The sequence below is a fragment of the Fistularia commersonii genome, chromosome 22, assembly GCF_037954325.1.
Source record: "Fistularia commersonii isolate RoL2024-O1a breed Wild chromosome 22, RoL_Fcom_v1.0, whole genome shotgun sequence".
Taxonomy (NCBI): domain Eukaryota; kingdom Metazoa; phylum Chordata; class Actinopteri; order Syngnathiformes; family Fistulariidae; genus Fistularia; species Fistularia commersonii.
Genome location: NC_141305.1, coordinates 10,290,960 through 10,314,787, shown reverse-complemented (window position 1 = coordinate 10,314,787; position 23,828 = coordinate 10,290,960). Strand labels below are relative to the sequence as shown.

The 23,828-nt window shown below is 39.9% G+C and overlaps 1 protein-coding gene across 12 annotated transcripts in view; it reads right to left on the bottom strand.

Annotated features, from left to right (window-relative positions):
• arvcfb (ARVCF delta catenin family member b) overlaps positions 1-23,828 on the bottom strand; it is a 234,626-nt gene that overhangs the window by 117,366 nt on the left and 93,432 nt on the right. For all 12 annotated transcript variants that reach the window (XM_086169839.1, XM_086169840.1, XM_086169845.1 and 9 more), the window contains 2 exons: positions 19,617-19,713; positions 11,573-11,792 (listed from right to left, as the gene is read on the bottom strand). In XM_086169839.1, the coding sequence (XP_086025965.1) occupies positions 11,573-11,764 (192 nt within the window). In that variant the 5' untranslated portion in view covers positions 11,765-11,792; positions 19,617-19,713. Of the gene's footprint in view, positions 1-11,572; positions 11,793-19,616; positions 19,714-23,828 lie in introns of those variants that run through there.

Sequence of the window (23,828 nt, the reverse complement as noted above, 5' to 3'; positions counted from 1 at the left end):
CCAGGTTGCACAAGACAATTGCCAGCATATGTGACAAACAGTGCAAAGCAGAAGAAATCATGCAATATTACAAAATGATTACAGACAGATTTTTTCAATCAAGTTTTTGCTGATGTTTTCGCTGTATTTCCATCTTAGTAACATGAATGCACACAATGCAATTGGGAAACCGTGACTGGTTGAAACATGAATGCACAAAGGCAATTTCCTCCAAAAACAGGCATTAGGAATGATTATTTGAAAAGCTGGACCAGTATCAGCATCTTTCCCCTGTTAAATGACTGATAAATTTATGTCGAGGAATATAATTTTATTTTGAAAGAAAAATCCCCTCACATCCAGTGTGAGTACGACTTTCCAGAGCTGCTCTCAGACAGCTGAAAGAAGGAGCCTCTCTCTTGCAGAGATGCTAGATGTACAAAAAAGAGGCAGATAGAGGGCAATAAGAGCTTTTACCCCTGTTGGATCCCCTTTTACTCACGAAATCCGGGATCCAACAAGAGGAATGATGCAGAAATATGCACACACACTCACCAAAATTACCCAGTTACCCAGCGAGGGAACAAAAACCACCAGGGCTGAGAGAGTGGGGAAAGAGGAGGTCCCCAGACAGAGGCAGAAGGATCTCCCTTTCTCCCTCTCTCTCTCTATGTCTCTCACTCACCCTCACTCTCTCTCTGTCAGTCTATCTCTGGCATCTTTGTGGGTTGGGACCTTCTATACACTCCAGCTGCGTCTGTCTGTCAACTCATCAACCCCTCCCCCTTGCTGGCGTAGAGTGCGAGAGAAGAGGAAAAAAGGCGAGGAGGAGGAGAAGGAGGAGAGAGTTGAACAGGGTCCCACACGCAAAACAAAGGCAGCCCGTAGCACAGCACATTTTTACACCCTGCACACACAGACACACACACATGGACACAAACACGCACACACAGACAGCTTCATTCCTCAACTTCTTTGTCCCGGTCCCCTGACTGCACTTGATGTAAGGCATGGGGGGGGTTCACACAGGAAAGAATTCAAAGCCAGATATCTGACGGTGACCAAGACCAAGTAGGAATGTTAATCTAATAACGCAGATACAAAGCTAAGTTAAGAGCAACTTTGAGAGGATTTTGGAGCGACGGGAGAGAGTGAAAAGGATGACCAGAGTGAAAAGGAAAAAAGAAATGAGAAATCCCAAACAGTGAGGAAATGGCTGAGGTTTTTGCATTTCCCCTGAGTCTGGCAGGGTTGTTTCATCTCCCTGGTGTTACTGCTTCATTTGTTCCTAATGAAAGACCCGGCCCTCCATGCACCATTACGTTTCGATCTGTTTAACTTCCACAAAACCAGCTAGTATTAAAAAGTGCCCCGTGACTTCCATTGTGTTGCTTTTCTCTCCGTCTTCCATTTTCTTGTGTGATTTTTCATATTCCCTTCCATTCAAGCTATTTCCGTCCGGAGCGAGTTCCATAACCACGCTAAAAAATCCATTAAAACTCCAGAGAGTGAATGAAAAAGACTTTTACTATAAATCTGTGTTTTACCAACTTCCACTTTATGACTCAATGTTGTGTTTATTGTTTCAGAGTTCATATGATGCTTTTTTCAGATTGTTCAAATTGCTGGAGGAGGATTAGAAGTGAGGGATTGAGGATGATTTCAAATGTCCAAAGGGTTCCAGACACACGAAAACATGATATTCACAAGTTAATGGCGCACAATATTTAGCTCTGATGGGCTCCAAAACCTCAAACCTTAATAATCTGACCGCACAAAAGGCTCGAGGATTCATCCCTTTGGAAAAATTGATTCCAAATTGACAATAAGTCACACAGAACTTTTGCAACAGAGCCACTAGCCCAAGTGGAAGTGTGTGAACACGTATACTACAAAACTGACCAGATATAATTTAAATGTTTTATTTTAGCCACTGTTTTTCACCATTGGCAACTAAAAGATATTATAGCTGATTCATTTGGACAGAGACAATGCCAGAAATAATTTTCCACTTTATAATAATGGTGTATATAATGGTAATACAATAATAATGTTATGTACAGTTTTGAAGGTGGTACGACAGCATGGCAGTAAGTCCCTCTGCCTCACGCACAGCAAGAAATTTCCTGGTCGGACTACAATGGGGGGCCTTTCTGTGTGGAGTTTGCATGTTCTACATGTACAGTATCTGCAATGGGGTTTTGTCCAGATTTTCCAGTTTCCCCTCGCAGTCCGAAAAGAATAAGAATAAGAATAAGAACAACTTTATTAATCCCGAAGGAAATTGCTGTGAAAACATGAACTAGCTCAGGGGCGGGCTATTATTTTGGCTGGCGGGCCAAATTTCTTATTTATTTTTCATACGTGGGCCAACTAGGTATCATGTAAATCAAACAAAATGAAAATTGCAATTTAAATACTTCCAGTTTTTGGCATTTTATTTCAATTTTGAAATCATTAATGATCATATATATGGTCCAATGTACCAACATTATTTTGTATGTAGTCATCCATACAAAACTAAACAGAAGGAAAAAATAATGAGTTTCCAAATTCAATATTGATTTAAAATACTTCAAAATATTCCAATATATATTCAAAGAGTTTGGCGGAAAATAGTTTTTAAAAAAGCAAAACGGCCAAATGTGGCCCACGGGCCGTAAAATGCCCGCATCTCCACTAGGTTCATTGGAGAGCCTAAACTGCCCAGCAATGTGAACGCTTGTTTGTCTATAAATTACCCTGTGATCATCTTGGGACCTGTCCAGAGAGAAAGCCACCTCTCACCCAATGACAGCTGGAATAGGCTCCAGCCCCTCCACTACCTTGAGTCCAAGATAAGCAGCATAGATAATGAATGAAAAACTAAATTAATACTTTTGCAAATAACCGGTCAGTATAATTGACATTGATTTAATCACGTAAGCTCAGATGTGGGTAGTGGGAAACGTGAAAGGAGTAGTGGCAGCAAAACAGCAGTAATGTATGTGGCTATTCAGGATTTTTATACATTTAATTAAAACCAAAAGCACTCTGCTTGGAAGTGACACACGAGATGTTTTTGCTTTATTTTTGTTTTTCTTCTGTTCCGCATCATTGTCAACTTGAGAGTATGTCTAGTTTGGGTAAGTAGACTGGTTTTTTTTTGTGTTTAGACTCTGAAAATTAATCTCTCGCCCACATGGAATTGAACAAAGGAGACAACCACAGACTAGAAATGAAAATGGAGTATAAAGATGTTGATAATTCTTTCGTGTATCAGGCCCCCGTCCCACCAGAATCATGAGGTAATCTTTATTGACTTTAAATCAGAAACTTCCCTACTGTGGTTGCTAAACTAGGGGGGGGACAATTTCATAAAAAAAATAACTCCAGATCAAGCCGAGTAATTCAGCGCAGGCACATCACATCACATGATGTCACCAAGCCACAGAAGTTTGTGGCTGCAAACACAATCCATACACAGCCAAGTAAAGCAATATAATGTTTCTTGGGATGATTCATAATGATTTCAAAAGATCTCCGAGTTGTTGACTCATCGATGGTTCCAAAGGAGGAATGCCTTGGTTTCAGCTGGGATTATATCTGAAAGTCTCCAGGCGATCAGTCGCTGGAAACCATAGGTCTACTTTCTCATAGTCCCTGAAGTACCCCACACCCATATTTAATAATCCCAGCTCCAAAGGAGAGAAAGTCTGCGGGCCATATCCTCTGGAGATCAAGAGTATCTGGGCAAAAAAGTAAATGCTCATCCAATCGACTGCTTCTCCGGAGAGGCCTTCATTGGTGGGCGACTGAGTCTGTGTACATGTGCAACAGGCAGGCAGGCAGGCACTTCCACCCTTCACCTTGGATAATCAAAACTCTGCAATAGATGTTGATATTCAAAGAATAACGCATTAGCAAAAAATCACTGCAAAGGTGCGGCGCAGAAGGAAGAGTAATCGTTTCTGGAACTGAATATTCCTGGTTTGATTCCCGCCTCCTCCTAGTGTGTTGAAGTGTTGTTGAGCAAAACACTGAACTGCTCATGGTTCATCCATGATGGGTTGCAGATAATGATTATAAAATTATATATTAATAAAATTAAAATAGAAAGTATGTAGAGAGGTGGTTTATACAACATGGTGTAAATTGTAAAGTAAACTTTAAAAAGAATCAATTTTTTTACAAAGGCTTTACTCAAACTTTATGTCATCTGTGCAGAAATTGCTGCTGCCAGCTGATTACAGTACATGATTGTACAAAACTCTGCTACTTTAAGTTATTTGGGACAATCACCGGTGGAGGATAGAAACAATCCATGTGTATCTACAGGCTGAAGATAATCAGCACTCTCCAAACCAAAAGTGGTTGATTAAAAAGTCTTATCAAATGACTTTTGCGGACACTGAAAATGGTTACTCGGCATGCAAAGGATTAGAGTTCGATCTATTAAGGCCCTCAGACCCAGAAGAAAAGCAATTTTCCCTTCAATTAGGGAAATAAAGCTTTGCTTAAACTGCATAAACGCATATGTAGAAGTGATATTTTCTGTTTGTAAAGTTGCAGTGCTGTAACAGCACCGCACAATACATAATACAAATAGAAAGAGATCAAGCTTTTTGCACAGTTTTCCATATTTCCATGTGAAAGTGGAACATTGAGTCAGGCGGAAAGAACAGAATGTGAGGATCAGTAGACAGCTGACACGCAGCTAACTTGATGTTTTGCACATTTCAAGACACCTGAATCAGTCAAAATCAAGACTATAACAGTGTAGCTGTTAAAGAGAATGTCAAAGTGATCGTCGTTGCTTTCCCCTAATCTTAGCCCATCTGTTAGCAAACTATGCAATAAAAAGCCTGACTAAATGAGGATTATGAGACTTTTTATTAGGTGTTCCTGCCACTCCATGAAAATTTGTTTTTTGTGTCAGACAGATCGTCCTATTACATAAGTGTCGGTAAATTGTTTTGGGTTTTGTTTCATCCAAACAGTTGTGTGTACAGTACCATTGGTATATCTGCCTCTATTCAGCTTGAAGAATCAGCTTGAACAAGACACTTGGAGAAAGCAGCTCGCCAAGGGCAGTCTTTTCACACATTCCTGCACCATCAGCCTCAACACAACGAGACACACACTCAGACAGACACACACATAGTCCAAATGCCCCAACTCTTTCCACTTCACCCCTCTGAAGTGCACTGACATGTAAGAGGTTTCTGGCTTCAACTTGAGAGAAGAAAAAATGGCTTGATTATTTTGAGTATGTGCAAGACAGAGACAGAGCGAGAGAGCGAGAGAGCGAGAGAAAGAGAGAGAGAGAGAGAGAGAGAGAGAGAGACATAAAGCAAGAGTTTGCTCATTTCAGGATTTGTAAAGCCAAGTCTCTCTTTCACGCATTTTGTTGGTCCAGCTGTGTCGTGTGTCTTAGCCGGAGGCAATGCCAACTCATGTAATCAGTTAAGCAAAATGCAGAGTCAGTAGATATTTGCCTGCTCAAACATCGGTTGGTTTTGGTATCTGGAGTTCATTGTGTAAGAAAATAAAAATTACTGCTATTGTAGCTTCTATTATAGAAAAGATTTCTCACTGTTACATTTGAATACAATTGATATTCCAGGCTATTGCCAGGTAGAGAGCTCAGCTGTAATCAGACACTTCTTAGCAGCTCTTTAGGTTGTTTGCTTTTTGGGTCTCGAGGGATCTTCAGTGGACTCCTCTCAACAAATTTTCAAAGTAGTTAAAGACAATTGTATACAAAAAAATCCCATGCCAGTTTACATGGTCATATAGAAAAAGAAAGATTGAAGGTTTATCTCATCAATACTCTCAGAGAACTTCTCTTACAGAGCAAACCAAACGATCAAATCTGTGGATTTCTAAAGTACAAAATGAAACAGAGCAGAAGCACTACAACATCTTTGAAAAATGTATTGTAAAAAAATAATGAAAGATGAGGCTGAGTTTTCGGGCCCAATCTCCACAGGCAAGTCGTCCCAGAGTCTCGCAGCCCATTTTCAATCACCTTTATGTCTTGACTCTGGAATGACCAGGATGAACACATCTGAGGGTCCCAGGAAGGGGGAAGGCATGAATGGCACCAATAAATCTGTCATATTACTGTTGGTAAGGCCTCACAAGGCTTTATAAGTGGTTAAAAAAACTTCAAATCACTCCCGAAAGCAACAGGTAGTCAAGTGTAGAGTTGCTCTGAATGTTAAATGGGACCATCTTTCCTCATCTGGAGATATTTTATGATTAAAAAGAGGAAGTAAATAGTATAGTAAATTAAAGTGATGAAGGCATGATTGACAGTCTCTGAATTTTGGGAAAGCTTAGTCCCCTATGTCTTCAGATACCTCAAAGCTGGTGGAAACAGAGCATCAGCCAAACATGTTTATCATTTTTATTAGCATGTAAATCAGAGAGACTAATGCTGTGGACATTTTCTGTTCCCTTGCCAAATAAGGTCACACCCTGACCAAACAGCTGTCTCTGCATGGCTCACTTTGTGGATGCAAATTCAGAGGCTCTGTAACAAACAATCAGCCTTCAACTTCCTGTTCTGTCTACCTATCCTGTTTGAGATTTGATACTATCAAATGTTTGAGAAGGTCTTGAAAACTCTGTTCAGTAAAGTACTTATTTGTCCCCAAAATGTATTATGTTACTCCTGCTCTTCATTTGTAAACCATTTACATGCTCATAAGTCATGTAGTAAAACTGTCATGTCGGTATAATAAGCTCATAACGATATTAAAGGAGGATAACACCAAAATCCCTCCTACAAAACTCCAAGACTGTTTCCAATTTCTTTATTATTTTTTCTCTTGATGAGGGGGGTCAGCGTCAAGCTTTGTTTGGTTATCCTGATGGACACTGGGAAGGGTGAGGTCACATTCCTGAGGGGGCACTGAGGTCTTGTGAAGGAGGGGGACTTTATTTTAAACACATGGGCTAAACGTTTGTTTCTAAGTCCGTTGGCCGAGCCCAAACGCCTCTTTAGAATACCAGAGTCACTGTCAAGTACATGCAGGCCTCTGCTATCCAGATATTCCCAGGCCGCGGCTGTGCACAGATCCCAAATGCCTGCACAGGTACTCAGAGAAGGAAACCGTAGAAGATTTAAGAAAGCCATCTCAGTGCTTTTGGAGAGCATAATGGTTTAATGGATTGTGATCAAATGGCGGTGAAGTACACCAGGACAAGCATTCGGTCCTTGGGTATAAGAACTGATTTCCTGGATAAGGTGTGAGCTGCCCCACAGGAATATAAAGGAATATAAAGAACCCAAACTACAAAGGGTTTTTCCGCTGACATCCCCTTCACAATCCCTCTCCGGATTTGTTTGTGCAAAAGTAATATGCATCGCCCCCACTTTAAGTGAAAAAACTTCTTCCAAGTCAGGACCTTCCCACAGCCCTACCTTCAGTTGTCGCTTGTCAAATGGGCCTCAAAGTTGCCTGAATCCAGTTATTTTGTAACCATAAATAATAGAAAATGATATACTTATAAATCATTAACTGACTCTATTGCTTTCTTACATGGTATCCATTTCACGTTTTTGCGAAAAATTTCAGAAAATACATTTTAATCTAGAAATTAATTTATATAAAGATGCCTAATAAACCTTTAGGTGTGACACAACCACTTCCCAATTCAAATAAATTTGGTATAATTCATGCTCTAAATATAGGATTGCAAATGAGACCATATAAGAATGTTTTAATGGTCATATCAAAATGAATAACTAATCAAATGTAATGTTAAAAATATAATCAGTTATAAACATAGTTGTGATAACTAAAACAAGTCTGTTAATTTTTTACTGACATCACATACGAGTGTACATGTTAGCATCATATTCTCTACAGTGTAATATTTACAACTACTACAGGAACATTTATTATGTATATATCAAATTTACGACAATTTGATTTCTATCAAAATTAAATTTACAAATTAAACAATGTGCGACAGAAAGTATAAATGTATGCTGGTTTCCACCCACTGCCGTTCACTGAAAATAATGAGTTGATTAATCAGAACAAGTGCGGCAATTCTGTCTCTGTTCAGTATCTTTCACAGTCACTGTTTGATTTTATAATACATTCATGGCCATCACTCTAATTGTAGCATATTAATAAGCGTAGAGTTACTGTCAAATATCTAATGAGAGATTAGTTTGTTTCTCACAAATGACAGCTCGATTTAGTAAAAAGGTTTTCAACTGCATTCCAGCAATGCTACTGTATTTAACAAGTGCACATCTGACTGCTATCACATATGCTGGGTGTTCCATATGGGAGCATGAAAACACTATTAAAATTTGAAAGAGACTTTTGCGCTGGCTGCTCCACAAACTGGCACCATGAGAGGAAATTGGTGTTGGAGGTCCACGAAAACAGCGCGGGGGTAAAAAAAAACAATGAAGCACTTTCACACCAAGGTAATTATGGTGTTTATGGAAAGCAAGAAGGTTCTTGATGGCGCAGAGAGAGCAGGAAAGACGAGGGTTGATGGAATGGGGGTCGGGGTGAGGGGGAGTAAACTAAGGCTCATTGTTAGGCAGGTGATTTACTAGGGTGCATGGGCTCCCAGCTATGACCAGTGGAAGGACAGATCTTCTGTCGCTATAGCACCCTTAGCCCTTTGTATGCATTGTGCCTAGACAGAGCTGGGGGCCATGGGGATGAAAAGGGGTGGAGGGCAGCTGAAGCGATTGTTGGTTGAGTGCTGCGGTGCCATTGCAGGGCTGGGGCCTGTACATCTTCACCACAGACAGCAGCACAGATCAAAGACTGCACTGTTCCTTCTTTCTAAAGCTCACAAGCCTTTGAAAACTTTGCATAACATTCGCAAAGGGGATGATGCATCCCTGTAAGGCTAGAAGCTGGCTGAATATAGCTTGTGAATACCAAACACCACTGTTTTTTGTCACATAATGCAAAAAATTAGCTTCACTTGCTTTCTTGATGGGTGTATCACAGGACAGGCAACTGCAATGAGTGGGTAGACAGTCTGGTAAAATCAGGTCATCTTGCTTTTTAGTTCCAGACAAATGTGTTGGGCTGACTGTTGTCTGCCTTTCTACTACAATGAATTTCCCGCAATGCACCACTTGACCTTTCGCAACCTTGGTGATGATGCCCCTTCGGGCAAAAACCGGTTGTCCACAGGCAAACACGATATCAAATAAAGAAACGGTACACAAGAGTGGTCACACGTAAGAACAACGATTCAATGGCGGCTCAATCTGTGTCACTGAATCGCTTAATTTAATCAGGGAAGCTAATGGACTGTCTGAGAGGATTCTTTTTTTGATGTTGTTCCTCTTAGTATAAAGTGTAAACACTTGAATACACTTTCTTGGCAGCAATTCATATACAGCTGAATTGAAGTGAATGAGGATCAGGATTCAATTAGCAAGGTCTTAAAAATTGGGCCAGGGCTGTTGACAAGCGAGGCACCAGTACTCTTTGTTGAAGAACAATCTTCAGTCTTGGGGGGGATACCTAGTATCTCACAACAACAGTGCTATTAGGCCACTGATTATCCGTTTTTGCCTGTTTGTTGTGTCACGATAACTCAAACTCTCAAAAAGATACAAATTAAGGTACAGGCATATGAGGTAAAGGGCATTGCCTAAAGGTAGATTGAGCTACATTGGAGAAAAGAGTCGGCAGGATCAGAAAATTGTGGTTGTAGGCGTTCATATAAGAATGTCGCCCGAGAAGTACATTAGTGGTTATTCAAGCCTAGTGCTCAGTCAAAAAGCCTTCATTAGATGTTTAAAGTTATCAAGTCTGATGAAAGTGTTACCATTGTACCGATGTTCACATCAAATCTGTGATATGATGAGAACTTTCCAGAAGCAACACTGTCTTAATCTGCGGCTTTTTGCTCTTATAAGCCTACTTGCATATGATCACTAGCCAGATTTTGTCAGACTTATTTTTTCTCTCCTCCTGACCCCAACCTTAAATAATGGCAAGCCTTTTTGAATGTGGCCCTGAGGTTGTGACTCTGAATCTCAAGCTACTGATCCATGGCCTACTTAATTCATCATGGAGCCTGAGGAGGTGTTATGGCAAACCGAGAGAGAGAGAGAGAGAGAGAGAGAGAGAGAGAGAGAGAGAGAAACAGCCTAATGCAGTACTTATCACTTATCCCACTTCATCATGTGAATGGATGTACACCCACACAAACAAGCACAAGCACTGCCATGCTGATACCCATTGAACCCTCCGTCCACACATTTGGCTTGCTTCAGCATTAATATGTGTTTATTATAAACTTGACTGGCAGCAGATGATATTTCAAAGTCATGTAAAAAAAAAAAAAAAAAAAAAAAAAGTGTATTTTTCAATGATTGCTATCCTTGCAATGCCCAGTTGACACCCTCACTGTACAAAAAAGCAGTGGCTTGAGGGTGTGTGTTTGTGTAGGAAGATTGGCAAAAGAAAGATGGTTCAGTGCCTGTCATACCTTCCAGTAAACATTTATGACACATTTATGAATTGGGGGCTGTCTTGCTCTTACTCACCAAAATCTAAAGATAGATGACGGGATGACAAGTTTACATTATCCTGCTATATTTTTTCTATTTCCCTTTTATGGTCTCCTCATGAGGCACAATTTGTAGCAAAAACAAAAAAGGGAACACTGACGCTGATTTTTAAGAAAACTGTGACCATAGGCAAATACAACTAAAGGCAAAGCAGATTCATCTTTTTCTTGATCAATAATACATGTGGCTTGCTCCTTTACTGCAATTAAAGGTGATACATCTTTATGCAAAATGGTGCTGAATCATCAATTTGTACTTTCAAATTACAGCTGGTAGGACACATGTAATTCTAAGAGGGGTTTCTCAAATGAGCATCAGCATGACTCAATTCTTAAGAGACGTACACGTGAAAGAAAGCATCAGAAAAAGCTCGAAAAAAAAGACACCTTTGAAACACTGGCAGCAATATTCTGAAAAATATTTCTGCGTTACTAAAGATAAAGGAGTTAACACTTTCAGCAAGTAGGTAATACTCTGAAGTGTAAATCAATAGGCTGTTGTGTCTGCTGACATTTCATAACCATCTCATTTCTATGTCTTACATGCCCTTCTCTCGCAGGTTTAGCCAGCAGTGACTGCAGCCACAGCCAGAAGAATAATGTCCCTCTGACGCCGGCCAGAGATGAGTGAAAGGCCACAATCAATGGCAGCAATTTCAGACAATGTCAGATGTCCAGTGGGTGAAAGAAAATGGGATTGAATGGCAAGCAGAGATGTAGGGGGACATGCGGTAGAATCTCATCAGCTAGCTCTTAGAGATGAGTCACCTCGCGGATTATTGCACGACATTCAGGACAGTGGGTTCAGGCAATGGGAACAAGTGAGTCAAATCGCTGAAAAATTGAACAGAGAGATTATTGAGTCCCACCGATGATGAGAAGGAATGAGCGTGAACTCACACATTGATGGTATGGCTTTGCTCAGATGGAAGGGGGGAGCGGGAGAGGAAGATGTCACTTTCGAGCAGTAGGGGAGGAGGCACGTTTGCGGTGGAAGAAACATGGAGCGGGGTTGGCCATTTTTACCGGTGCCATTTACCTGCATCACCACCTGCTGCCATGCCGGTGGTTGGCTGTTGGAGGGATTGGGAGGCAGGTTGGCACGCTCAAGCTGCAGGGTAACATTGCGACGTTCCTCTTCAAGGGCTCGGGTCAACTGCTCGAATCGTGCCTCCTGTTCTTTCACTGAAGCCAGGATGCTGGCAGCTGAGCGAACATCATAGTCCTCCATGTCCAGTATTGGTTGCAGTTGTACTGATCTTCCAAGTTTGGAAGAGAGGAAAAAGAAGGAGGGAGGAAGGGTACCAGGTCAATACAGATTCCCAGACCCAGTAGGAAGAACGAGTGGCATCTGCAGTGAGCCTCATATTCATAGTCAAATATGCATTGGCCAAGGGGAGACACTTAGGATTTGGCTTCCTGCACAAGGCTTTCAAAAAAAAAATCAGGACTGTTAGAAAAAAAGATACACTTGAATAATACAGTTAAACTGGTGAACTGGTGGGGTCATCAGTGCACACACTTAAAGGAATAAAGGAATTCATCCCAAAAAGAGATGGTTTACATGGAGAAAGCTGTGAATTCAATGGCCCTGCAGAGAAGGAACAATAATGAGGATGCTCTGCTGGATGCCTATTATGTGTTTGCTTTTTGAAGCTTCGCAATTAAAACAACAATGGTAAAAACAATGACATTCAGTACAGTTTTGCTGGAAAATCAGTGCAACAAAATGGAAACATTATCAACTAATTGCAAAAGCAAGAAAGGGGATAAAAGATCACGGCACATACAAAAAGATCCTAACCCAGCGAAGAATCAGGGCTAGCATGGATGAATGAAGTCTCCGTTGGATGAAGTCATGCACTGAACTGCAACGCACTTACACACACAACCACTGTTACAGGCACAAGTCCAAAACATGCAAACATCCAGGAAAACCATCCATAGAAATATCCTTACTTTGTGTCCCACAAATGCACATAGACTATCATGATTTGAAGATAACAGTAGTGAGCCATAGTGCACGTCACTTACACACACAGCTTGATAACCATAGCTGATGGTGGCATGATATCAAGGGGGCTAAGGGCACAGTAACAAATGGCTTTTTAAATTACCAATCCACAACAATACCGACCGAGTAGATAAGCACGATGAGAGCTGTTAGAAAATAGACATCCCCACTCTAACAAGAGCAGGGGGGTGACACAGCTCGAAGGAGAGAGCTGTGAAAGAAAAAAAGAAAAACATGGGGAAGGCAAAGAGAAACAATTTGAAATCAATGTGAGAACTAACATACAGCATGGGGATGCTCTTGAATAATATGGGTCATTGCATATAGTCAGAAATTGATATGTACTCTAAATGTGTACCTATAGATTATTTTGATGTATTCAATATTATTATGAATTACATTATGTTTATTCTTATTTTATGCTTCAAAGTCTGTTAAGGCGCATCAATAATATACCAATATTTCAATCCCATTTCGACAATTCTAGCAGGTTGGATTTCATTGAGGAAGCTCAAAATACAATACCATTTATATTTTATATCAATACCATCTAAATTTTATTAATCATATAACATTAGAAACAAACAAATGGAAATGAATAGTAAGACAAAATGCTATCAAAATGAAACATGCAAATTCCCTGCAACATAAGTACACACAGATGATTAAAAATTGCAGTTCCGTGTATAAAAGCCAAGCATGGAGCAGCATGTACAGATTCTCCAAATTCAGAAGAAATGCACAAGTGCTTATAACAATTAAAAATTTACAACAATTGAAGAAATAAAGAACAACTGACTGAAAAAATGGCTGAAATAGGGGATAAGGGGATCAACGTGTAGCTTACAAGCAGCAGATGTGGAAACAGGGTGTACCGGTATAGTTTTCAAATGTGATATTTTCAGGTCGAATGATTTTCCTCCCAAGCAGAGTTTGGTAAGAAAACAGCCAGTTGAATAAGAGAGGTCAGAAGAATACATAAACTATAAAATATATCAAATTAAAAGGTATGTGTCACAATATGTTTCATAATTTTTTGGTTTACTTTCTCACTGCTTCTTTTTTGTCATTTTTCTCAAAACAGTCATTCATCAATAATCTGTTGACCAGTGAGTATTTTGTTTTTATATACAGACTGTAGGCGCCATTATGATCTGGTCTTGTAAAGAAAAAGTTCAATCATAAAGGCATTTTCTTCTAAGAAAGTGTGATATGAAATTCTCTATCCAATATGTTTCACATATTGCGACTTGAGGTATTAAAGAAGATGTGAAAGGTGAGTGTGTGTTTTAGCGTTTAAATAAACCCAGGAAGTGATACTGAGTCTGGAGGTGCATCATAGGAGAGCATGATGGGTATTTACCAATGAAACAGAGAGAGATTGAAGACAAGTGGTATGTCTCACCGGGGAAAGATCGATGTGTATGCTACTACTTGAATCTCAATCAGGTCAGATTTTAGAAACAGTATTTGTGTGTGTGCATCTAAGTATTTGTCTGCATAAACAGGATTCATCCTTCACTGTAAGACCAGGAGATAGTGGAGCCCCTATTCCCTTTGAAGCTCACAATCCTACTTTGATGTTTGTTGCACACTGATCATTTATTTATCCAGAGTCGAGGTCTCTTCTGACACAACTCTTCCTTCACTCTTCCTCGAAAGACAGCATGTATATGAAAGTTGAGAATCTTGTAGAGAGGATTTGTTATGAAAGTTAAACTCCTGCTGTTTGGCTTTTAAATCAGGAATCTATCAATTTTAAATAATGCTCGAACTTCCCAGACCCCCGTGAGCTGACACTACAGGTGGTAATTTATTCACACAATAGAAACAGTGCTCAATAGTGCCATCCTACAAAAATAGCGTTCTCGTCTATTATCAAGGCCATCCAGCACTTGAGATAATAGGAGGTAACAGGGCACCATAAGCCGCCCCGATCAGACATACTTGATGAGTCACAACCCTAGATGGGAGGGGGGGGTCACCTTAACCATCACCTCCTGAGTCATAAAGGGAATAAAATGGCAGGCATGTCAGCTACGCCCCAAAGCTTATCATTAAACACCAACTTCTAGAGCTGACTTAAAATAGTCCAGAATGCTGAGGGAGAGGGGGGCACCTGGAGTATTTCCCCTGTTGCCACGGCAGCCTTAGATTTTAAAGCTTTAGTTCAGCAGATGTTTGCTAATGGTCTGGGTCACAGGGAATAAAAACACAGGAAAGGTCAGTGCATTTGACCCTATCCGCAATTACATGCAGCCTAGTTGGTCCTGAGTTTGTGTGGTGAAAACTTGGAAGACCAAAACTCCAAGGGGAAGAAATGTCATTCTTATTTATAGCTGTTGGATTTTGGTAGGAGGTGATCGCTTATCCCCTCTTCGAGCCGGAAGGGTTTGCAACCTCAGGCGTGGGAGGAGTTTGGTGAGGCAGTGTGGAGCAACTTTTCTGAAGGCGCCAAGGAGACTCTGGTCTGCCATTCGGAAGCAGTACACAATCAACACTGTGCGTAGTAGAGATGGTAGGCTCCTGGCCTTGACTCAGGACATTGTGGATCGGTGAAAGGAATACTTCCAGGTCTCCTCAATCCTGATGACACACCTTAAAATGAGGAAGCAGAGTTGGGGACTCTGGGGTGCAGGGTCTTGGCAGGGTCCTTACGGGTGCATGGGAGTATGCCCAACCAGTCTAACTTTGTTTTTTGGACCTGGAGAAGGCAACGGTGTCCCACAGGGAATCCTGTGCTCCAGGAGTATGGGGTACAGAACCCTCTAATACAGGCTGTCTATTACTTGTATGATTGGTGCCAATACCGGTTGTAGATTGGACCTGTTTGAGGTGAGGGCAGAACTCCACCAGGGCTGTCCTTTTTCAATTCTGTTCATAACTTTTACAAATAGAATTTCTGGCCATGGCCAAGGTATTGACGGGATCCAGTTTGGTGACCTCACAACTGGGTCTCTGCTTTTTGCAAAAAAAGTTTCCACTGTGCCAAATGTGAAGCAGTTGGGATGAGAATCAGCACCTCCAAATCCGAGACCATGGTTCGCAGCCGGACACGGGTGTAGTGCTTGCTCTGGGTTGGGGAGGAGGTCCTGCCTCAAGTGGATAAGCTCAGTCATCTTGTGTGTTGTTCACGAGTGAGGGAAGGATAGAACAACAGATCGACAAGTAGATCCATGCGGCGTCAGCAGTGATCCTGACTCTCGGGGGCTCGGGCATCTGGTTAGGATGCCTCCTGGACGCCTCCCAGGTGAGGTGTTCCAGGCATGCCCAACCAAGAGGAGCCCCCAGGGAAGACCCATGACACGCTGGAGAGACTATATTGCTAGGCTTGCCTGGGAAGCCTTTGGATCCCCCCTCCTAGAGGGGCTGAACTAAGTGGCCGGGGAGAGGGAGATCTGGGCCTCTCTTCTTCAGCTGCTGCCACCACAACCCGATCCCAGATAAGGAGTAGAAAATGGATGGATAGATGGATGGTGATCAAACAAATCAAACAAATGCCAAACTAAGTTGTTCCCAGAAGTATGGACAATTGTTCATCATTTCTGTAAAAAGAAATCAGTTAGACATTGCTATCGCACAAAAGATGACAAAAGGATCTTCTTCTTTCGGCATTTCCACTCAGGGGTCGCGACAGCGAATCAACCTTCTCCATTTAACCCTATTTTCTGTATCATCCTCTCTCACACCAACTACCTTCATATCCTCTCTCACTATGTCCGTAAATCCTCTCTTGGTCATTCAACATTCAACAGCATTCAACAATTGTAATTCTGCCTTTGCCACAAGTGAATGTATGTGTTGTGTATATAGAAATAAAATGTATTGACTGACCACAAAAAATTTGAAAGTCTGTCATGCAATTGACCTTTTTGGTTTCTCCTGGTAAAAGAAAGCCAAACAAATGGAGTGTTTGTATTTCTTTTAAAAAAAAAGTCCTTTATAAAGTTGCCAGGTCAATCTTACAGCTACAAGGCCACCATGTATCAGTAAGAATAACCTGTCATTTCAGCCATCAAGCCGATGTAAAACCATTCATGCTTTGCAGCCTATGACAGGTCATGATTTTAAGAAGTACAGTAACTAATGGTGGGGGGTAGACTGCCACCCTCTACATCGCAATAGGCACCTAATGACATTACTTTGACATTTTCTTATATATCTTCATATCTCTCTTCTTATCATAAATAATGTGTTCACTTCTAAACCATAGACAACCAGACATGAAGACAGACAACGTGTTCATCAAAATCTATCCCTGTTAGTAATTCTTATTCGGTTTATCAGAATGAAAGCAGAAAATAGAAGAAGCCTGCCGGTGTTGAAGAAGCTGTCTAGAGAAAAAGCAGCATGTGGCGAGTGTCTCAGAGGATTCGGATGGAGGGCTGTTCGGGGGATGGGACAACAGATTGTATGGTAAAAGATGAGAATAATTGGGTGACTATCAGTGTCCAGTGTTGGAAATATTCACCTGATTAGGGACTAAGTGGGTGGTGAGGTCCTTCCACTCCTTCACTGCCAATTTGCCCTAGAGGCTGTAATTGTAGCCCAAATGAATTCTTTGTTTAAACCCATCTGATGCCCATCTGACAATGGAGCTCTCAGTGGCACAATTGGATACTTGCTCTTGCAGCTGCTCTTAGCTTTCTGTGTTTATGTGTTTTGTGTGTTTGTTGTGTGCGTTGTTTGTGAGTCTGGTAGTATCTGTGTATTTGTCAGTTTGTGTGTTTGGTAGTGTGTGTGTGTGTGTGTGTATGTGTGTGTGTGTGTGTGTGTGTGGCTGCATCTGTGTCTGTATTTATCAGTGTGAGTATGTGTTTTTGTACGCGTGTGTCTATGTGTGTGTAGTTGTAGGATCAGTACCTAATGATAATAATATTCATATATTGGAGATATGAGAGTATATTGCTCTCCCTTGAACTGTCACTTTAGTGGCAGTAATTTCAGGCTGTTAAGAGACCTTTTTCTGCTTGGCTAAGCTGTCTAATATGTCAGAGCTCTGATGGAGAGTGTTTGACAGTTAATAATTCATCATAATGACAATCTGCTGCATTGGGAATTCCTGCTAACAAGATGTTTTCGTAAGTTTGCACCTTTTTAAAATGTAGAGGTCATGAACATGAAACTCAACTTGAAAAAGGAAACATGTAATGCAATTGTTGCATGACAACACATTTCATAACACCATGTTTTTAAAAACATGTTTACTACATTGAAAATTTCTTCCTGTGAATGAGGGAAAATTCCATAATTCTAGTTGTTGACAATAACCTAGATTCCGTTGGAGCTCACTTATACTTGCTAATAACAACAACAACAACAAAAGTAATAATAATAATGATAATAATAATGATAATAATAATAATAATAATAATGCATTTTATTTGAAGGTGCCTTTCCAGACACAGACAATTACAATACAATTTGCCTGCTCATCGAACAACTAAGAAAAAAATATTTGGCATTAATAAAAACACACAGAAAAAAAGAAGGCACAATTTGAAAAACACCATCATCTTTTAGAATGGATATCGAGGCCCCGAGAGATATTGCTGTGTGATGCCAGGATAAGCAAAGTTCAGCAAGATGTTCAGAGTCTATTTCTTCCACAGACACAAGAAATGCCTCCGTATTCTGTTTCATCCTTTCCCTTTGAACCATCCCACTAAGTAGCAGATTTCATGCCAGGATACACAATCTTCCATATACAAAACACAAATACTTGACATGTAAATATGTGTCTTTTCTCTCCTTTTCAAGGATAGTGTGTTTTCATAAATAATGGATTTAGACTTTGGTACTTCCAGTACATGTTGCCATTTATTGTATTGGGAAACAAATGAAAACAAATAAAGAAATTTAGTTTAAAAATTATCTCGCACACACACATACACACACACACACACACATATATACACACACACATACATGGATATGTGTGTGAGGAATGTGTATGTATTTACCGTAATTTCCTGACTATAAGCCACAACTTTTTTCCACACACTTTGAATACTGTAGCTTAAACAATGATGAGGCAAATTTATGGATTTCGGGGGGGGGGGGCTAACGAGCCTCATGCTGCCAAAACATTTAGCGTCATCATATCGGACCAATGAAATGACCATGAATTCCAACCCTGAAAAAGATGACTAATAGTTTTAGTGCACAGGAGGAAGATGAAGACAGCGATCAGCTGGAGTGGTACATAACAGGGATAGTAAATGGATAGATGAATGGACTTTACCTTTTGTTACTTATTATTAATCTTTTCATCAGACATGTTACAGGCACTATTTGTGCATATTTGTGGATGTGACCGGCATGTATTTAATTAAAAGTTTTAAAAAATATTTCTGTGTGAATATCTCATGATAGATCTGACATATCTATCTATATCTATATATATATAGATATAGATATAGATATTATATCTATATCTATCTCTCTCTCTCTCTATATATATATATATATATATGTGTGTGTGTGTGTGTGTGTGTGTGTGTATAGATATATATCTATACATCTATACACACACACACATCTATATATATATATATATATATATAGAGAGAGAGAGAGAGAGAGAGAGAGATGTGTGTGTGTGTGTGTATATATATATATATATATATATATAGATAGATAGATAGATAGATAGATAGATAGATAGATAGATAGATAGATAGATAGATAGATAGATAGATAGATAGATATATGAATTTCAACTATGCGGTTTGTTCTATACACATTAGACCAGGACAAACACCCTCTTCTTTTCAATACATACATATTATGTTAAGAAAACAAAAACCTCTCTTCAGTTGAGATTTACACAAGCAAATTCCACTGTGTGAATTATTGAAACTGGAGAACATTTCCTTGAGGAAATGGTTTCAGAATGTATTGAAATAACAATTAACCAGGTACCTCAGAGAAAGGGAAGTGAGGTGAAGTGAGGCTCCCTTGAGAGGAGATAGGATAGAAATGGATGTATAAGATTCTCAAAAAAAAAATTAAAAAGCAATTACTTCAACGATGAATTCACCAAAGTGATTTACGGAGGCTGAAGTACCTTTGATGCTGGTAGGTGCCGTCAGACCACAAGCAGACAGAGAACAGGCAAAACTCTCTTACAGTTGAGTCTAAGTGTTCAGTCTGCCAAAGGAGATCTGTGATAAAACAGGGATAAAACATAAACATGAAATATTGAGCCATTGTGTTCAGTTGACAGTACAGTTCTTCTCAGGCATCTCATGAAACTGTAGTGACATGCAAAAAACAAAAGGGTTAGCATCTTCTTTTCCAGCCAGAACTCAAGAGTGGCATCATTGTTCAGGTAAAGGTTAAAACATTACTGCCACTAACTTTTGTGGTGAGCCACAAGACTTAATCTTAGGTTCTGATTATATGTCACTTCTTGAATTAAAATTAATGATTTTTTTTACATATATATATATATATATTGTCCTGGTCAATAGCCCATGTAATTATCATCAGTAAATTTGCAACTTGATAATGTGATAACCTTGCGAAATTCCTGATAAGGTCATAGATCATTTAGGAAGTGCTAACATGCTTTATGCTAATTTAGAGAAATGATCCTCCTTGATGTACCAAAGAATTTAATGAGATGAACTTTGATTCCATGATCAAACCTTCACCAGGTTTCATGAAGTTTCATGTAAATCAGTTTTTGTGCAATGTTATAGCTGATATAAAAAGCTAGACCAACAAACAAAAAAATACTAAATTCAAGCAAAGTGTTGGAGCTGTAACTCTTTCTCATGGTTTTACCTTCATTCCATGAATCAAAATAGTTCACTTAATCTTTAGTAGTGGCAAGTTCTGTTGACATAAAGCCATAAATTCGAAGTGCAGCATTAAGGATTATAGCTTCTTTTTACTCCCTTCACTCCATACCATTGCATTTTAAACTTGATTTAACACTTTACATAGGTGTATTTAAATCAATGACTTAACCGCTGACATTTGACTAGCTGGCCAGCCCGAGGCAGGTCTATGAACTGGCTTATGATTGGTAAATAAGTCAATTCAAGTCTTCACTGGAACATTGATAAATAATGAACCGAGCCTTCTGATCAACTTTCTATCCTTCCTGTTTTTATTTTAATGTAAAGATTATTAGAAAGAGGCATAACAATTCAACCAGGCTGAAATGAAGCCGAACTCAACATTGTGACGCTAATTTTGTCACACACTCCTGATTTGCTTGCCATACCTCCAAAAACATGATCGCTGTTGCGATACACTTCAACCTTTCTGAGTTGTTCTTATTTCATATCTAATAAGCATTGGAACTGTTCCCTTTGTCAGACCCCCTTCACCTTTTTTCAAGATCTCTCCAGTCCTTTTGATTAAATAAAGACAGAAATATTATGTTGCTGCAACAGATAAAATGTCTCAGAGGATATAATGGACAAATGTAGGATTGTTTGCAAGAACTACAAACTGTTGTTATTTAACAGTAGTTTCAGGATTCATTTTGGGAATTGAGTCATTTTATTGATCAATTCCTCTGCAAATATCTAAGTCTAAAGTGTGTCAAGCCGATATCTGATTTGTGGAAGTGGAAACATTGCTTTCGAAATGTCTTAGAAATACAGATATCACAGGCACAAAAAGAGAAAATGTCTCTTGCACAACACAAATCAGTTTGATGCCTCATGGAGGGGATGGATCTCGCTGCCATACACTGCGACCTGTCCAGAGATTCTGCAACCTTTGATGGCTGAGGAAACAAAGATCTGACAGCTTAAGTACTGCAACAACTTCACCCATGAAGATGTCAGTGATGATGTATTTAAAAAGGGTCTGAAAGTGTCAAGAAACACTTGGTGGAACAGGTATCGCTTCTTCTTCTTCTTTCGGCTTTTCCCCTCAGGGGTCGCCACAGCGAATCAACTTTCTCTATCTAACCCTATATTCTGTATCCTCCTCTTTCACACCAACAACCTTCATATCCTCTCTCACTACGTCCATAAATCTTCTCTTTGGTCTTCCTCGAGACCTCTTGCCTGACAGCTCCTATTCCAGCATCCGTCTACCAATATATTCTCTATCCCTCCTTTGTACATGACCAAACAATCTCAGTCTGGCTTCTCTGACCTTCTCTCCAAAACATCTAATATGAGTTGTTCCTCTGATAGACTCATTCCTGATCCTATTCATCCTCCCAAAGTGAACCTCAACATCTTCATCTCTGCAACAGTTCTGCCTCCTGTCTTTTCGTCATAACTGGTACTAGGCCATACAGCATCGCTGGTCTCCCCACTGTCTTGTACAGCTTTCCTTTCATTCTTGCAGATAGTCTTCTATCACATAGTACCCCCAACACTTTTCTCCATCCATTCCAACCTGCTTGGATCCATCTCTTCACCTCTTTTACACACTCTCCGTTACTCTGGACTGTTGACCCAAAGTACCTGAAATCCTCCAGCTTCTCGATCTCCACTCCCTGTTCCTTCACCGTTCCACCCGAGTTCCTCTCATTCACACACATATATTCTGTCTTGCTGTGACTAAATTTCATTCCTCTCCTTTCCAGAGCATACCTCCACCTCTCTAGATTTCCTCTACCTGTTTTCTGCTCTTACTACAGATCTCAATGTCATCTGCAAACATTATAGTCCATGGAAATTCCTGTCTAACCTCATCTGTCAGCCTGTCCATCACCATTGCAAACAAGAAGGGGCTCAGAGCTGATCCCTGATGGAGTCCCACCTCCACCTTGAACTTCTCTGTTACCCCTACAGCACACCGAAAATCTAACGCTGCCTCTCCTAGAGACTTCCACACCTCCACGGGTATATCATCAGGACCAACTGCTTTTCCACTCTTCATCCTCTTCAATGCCTTCCTCACTTCACTTTTACTAATTTGTGCTAATTTGTGGTCTAAAATAGTCACCTCTTCTACCCTTGCCTCGCTTTCATTTTCCCTATAGATCAGCTCTTCAAAGTACACGGTGAAACATGTATTTTGAAGAAACAAAGTTTCCCAATTGAGTTCAAGAGTAGCCTGCCACAATTATTGGCAGGTATTCCAAGCAACAGATGCTTACCAAAAGAATGTCTCATTTTAGAATAATTAATTTTGATGCAATATATTTTTTTTTTTGCTTTTGGCATGATTTTGAGATGTTATCATCTTATTAAAGAATATTTATTTATCACATTAATGCATCATTTGTATCATTGCAGCTATTGCCATGTGTTAGTAAGAGGTCTTTGGTGCTTGTACCCCCCAATCCTAATACATCACATATCATACTGCTTTCTATCTTTTTTTCCTTCTTTCCTCCCTCTCTTGACCACATGTAAAGTGTGATTTGGCCCTATATGAATAAAATCTGACTTGACTTGATAAATTTGCATTTGAAATTAGAAGTGCTGCTGTAGACTGAAAAGTATCTCCAGATGCCGTTCTCATGACAAAATATGCATGAGTGACCTGCGAAATGAACCAATGTTTCATTACCTATGATTAAAAGACACCCACTTAAAACAAAACATCAATATAAAGACAGCCTTTGTAGGTTTTGGCGAGCTCCGGGATTAGAATATCTCAATAGTTATTCCAGGGTGTGATCACTTCAAGGACGGACTGGATTTCTGGTACAAACACCAAAGGTGAAGCTAAACCCAGCCGTATTAGTTATCACCTCGTGTCTCTCCATTTCAGCATCAACTCTTATGATTCCTGAATGGAAGATCGTAATGTAGCATTTAGATTTTCTTAAATTTTATTCTTAATGATGCAATGTTCCTGTAACTGACACTGTACATTGGTAGCGATAAGTTGGTCATGATTTTACTCGCATGGACTTATCATTTCTAAAAGTGCTTTAGTGCAACAAAATGCTACAAGCCCATATGATGCGCTAGCTTAGTGTGATTCCTCTTAGGGGTAACTCCGAGTTTAGCGATACAGTTTCAGAGATCTCACTACACACTGCCACTCTGGGGACTTTGCAGTGCAGTGCCTGACAAGACAGCAAGAGCAAACACTAATATATTTATAGCTCTAACAAAGGACCTGCCTTTCGAGAAGCCCCGGTCCCCCTTTTGCCTCCAAAATGGAAATGAAATGTATAGATGGGAAAGCATTTACAAATACAGAAAAATTATATATTTACCAGTACATTGAATATACATCAACATCATGAACAAAATGAGATGTGTTGGCTTGTCTATTAGTGGGTCTATGTTTTCTTTTCTAAAGAGGTAAAAGTCCACGGTGTTGACCAAATGGCCTTTGACTAGAG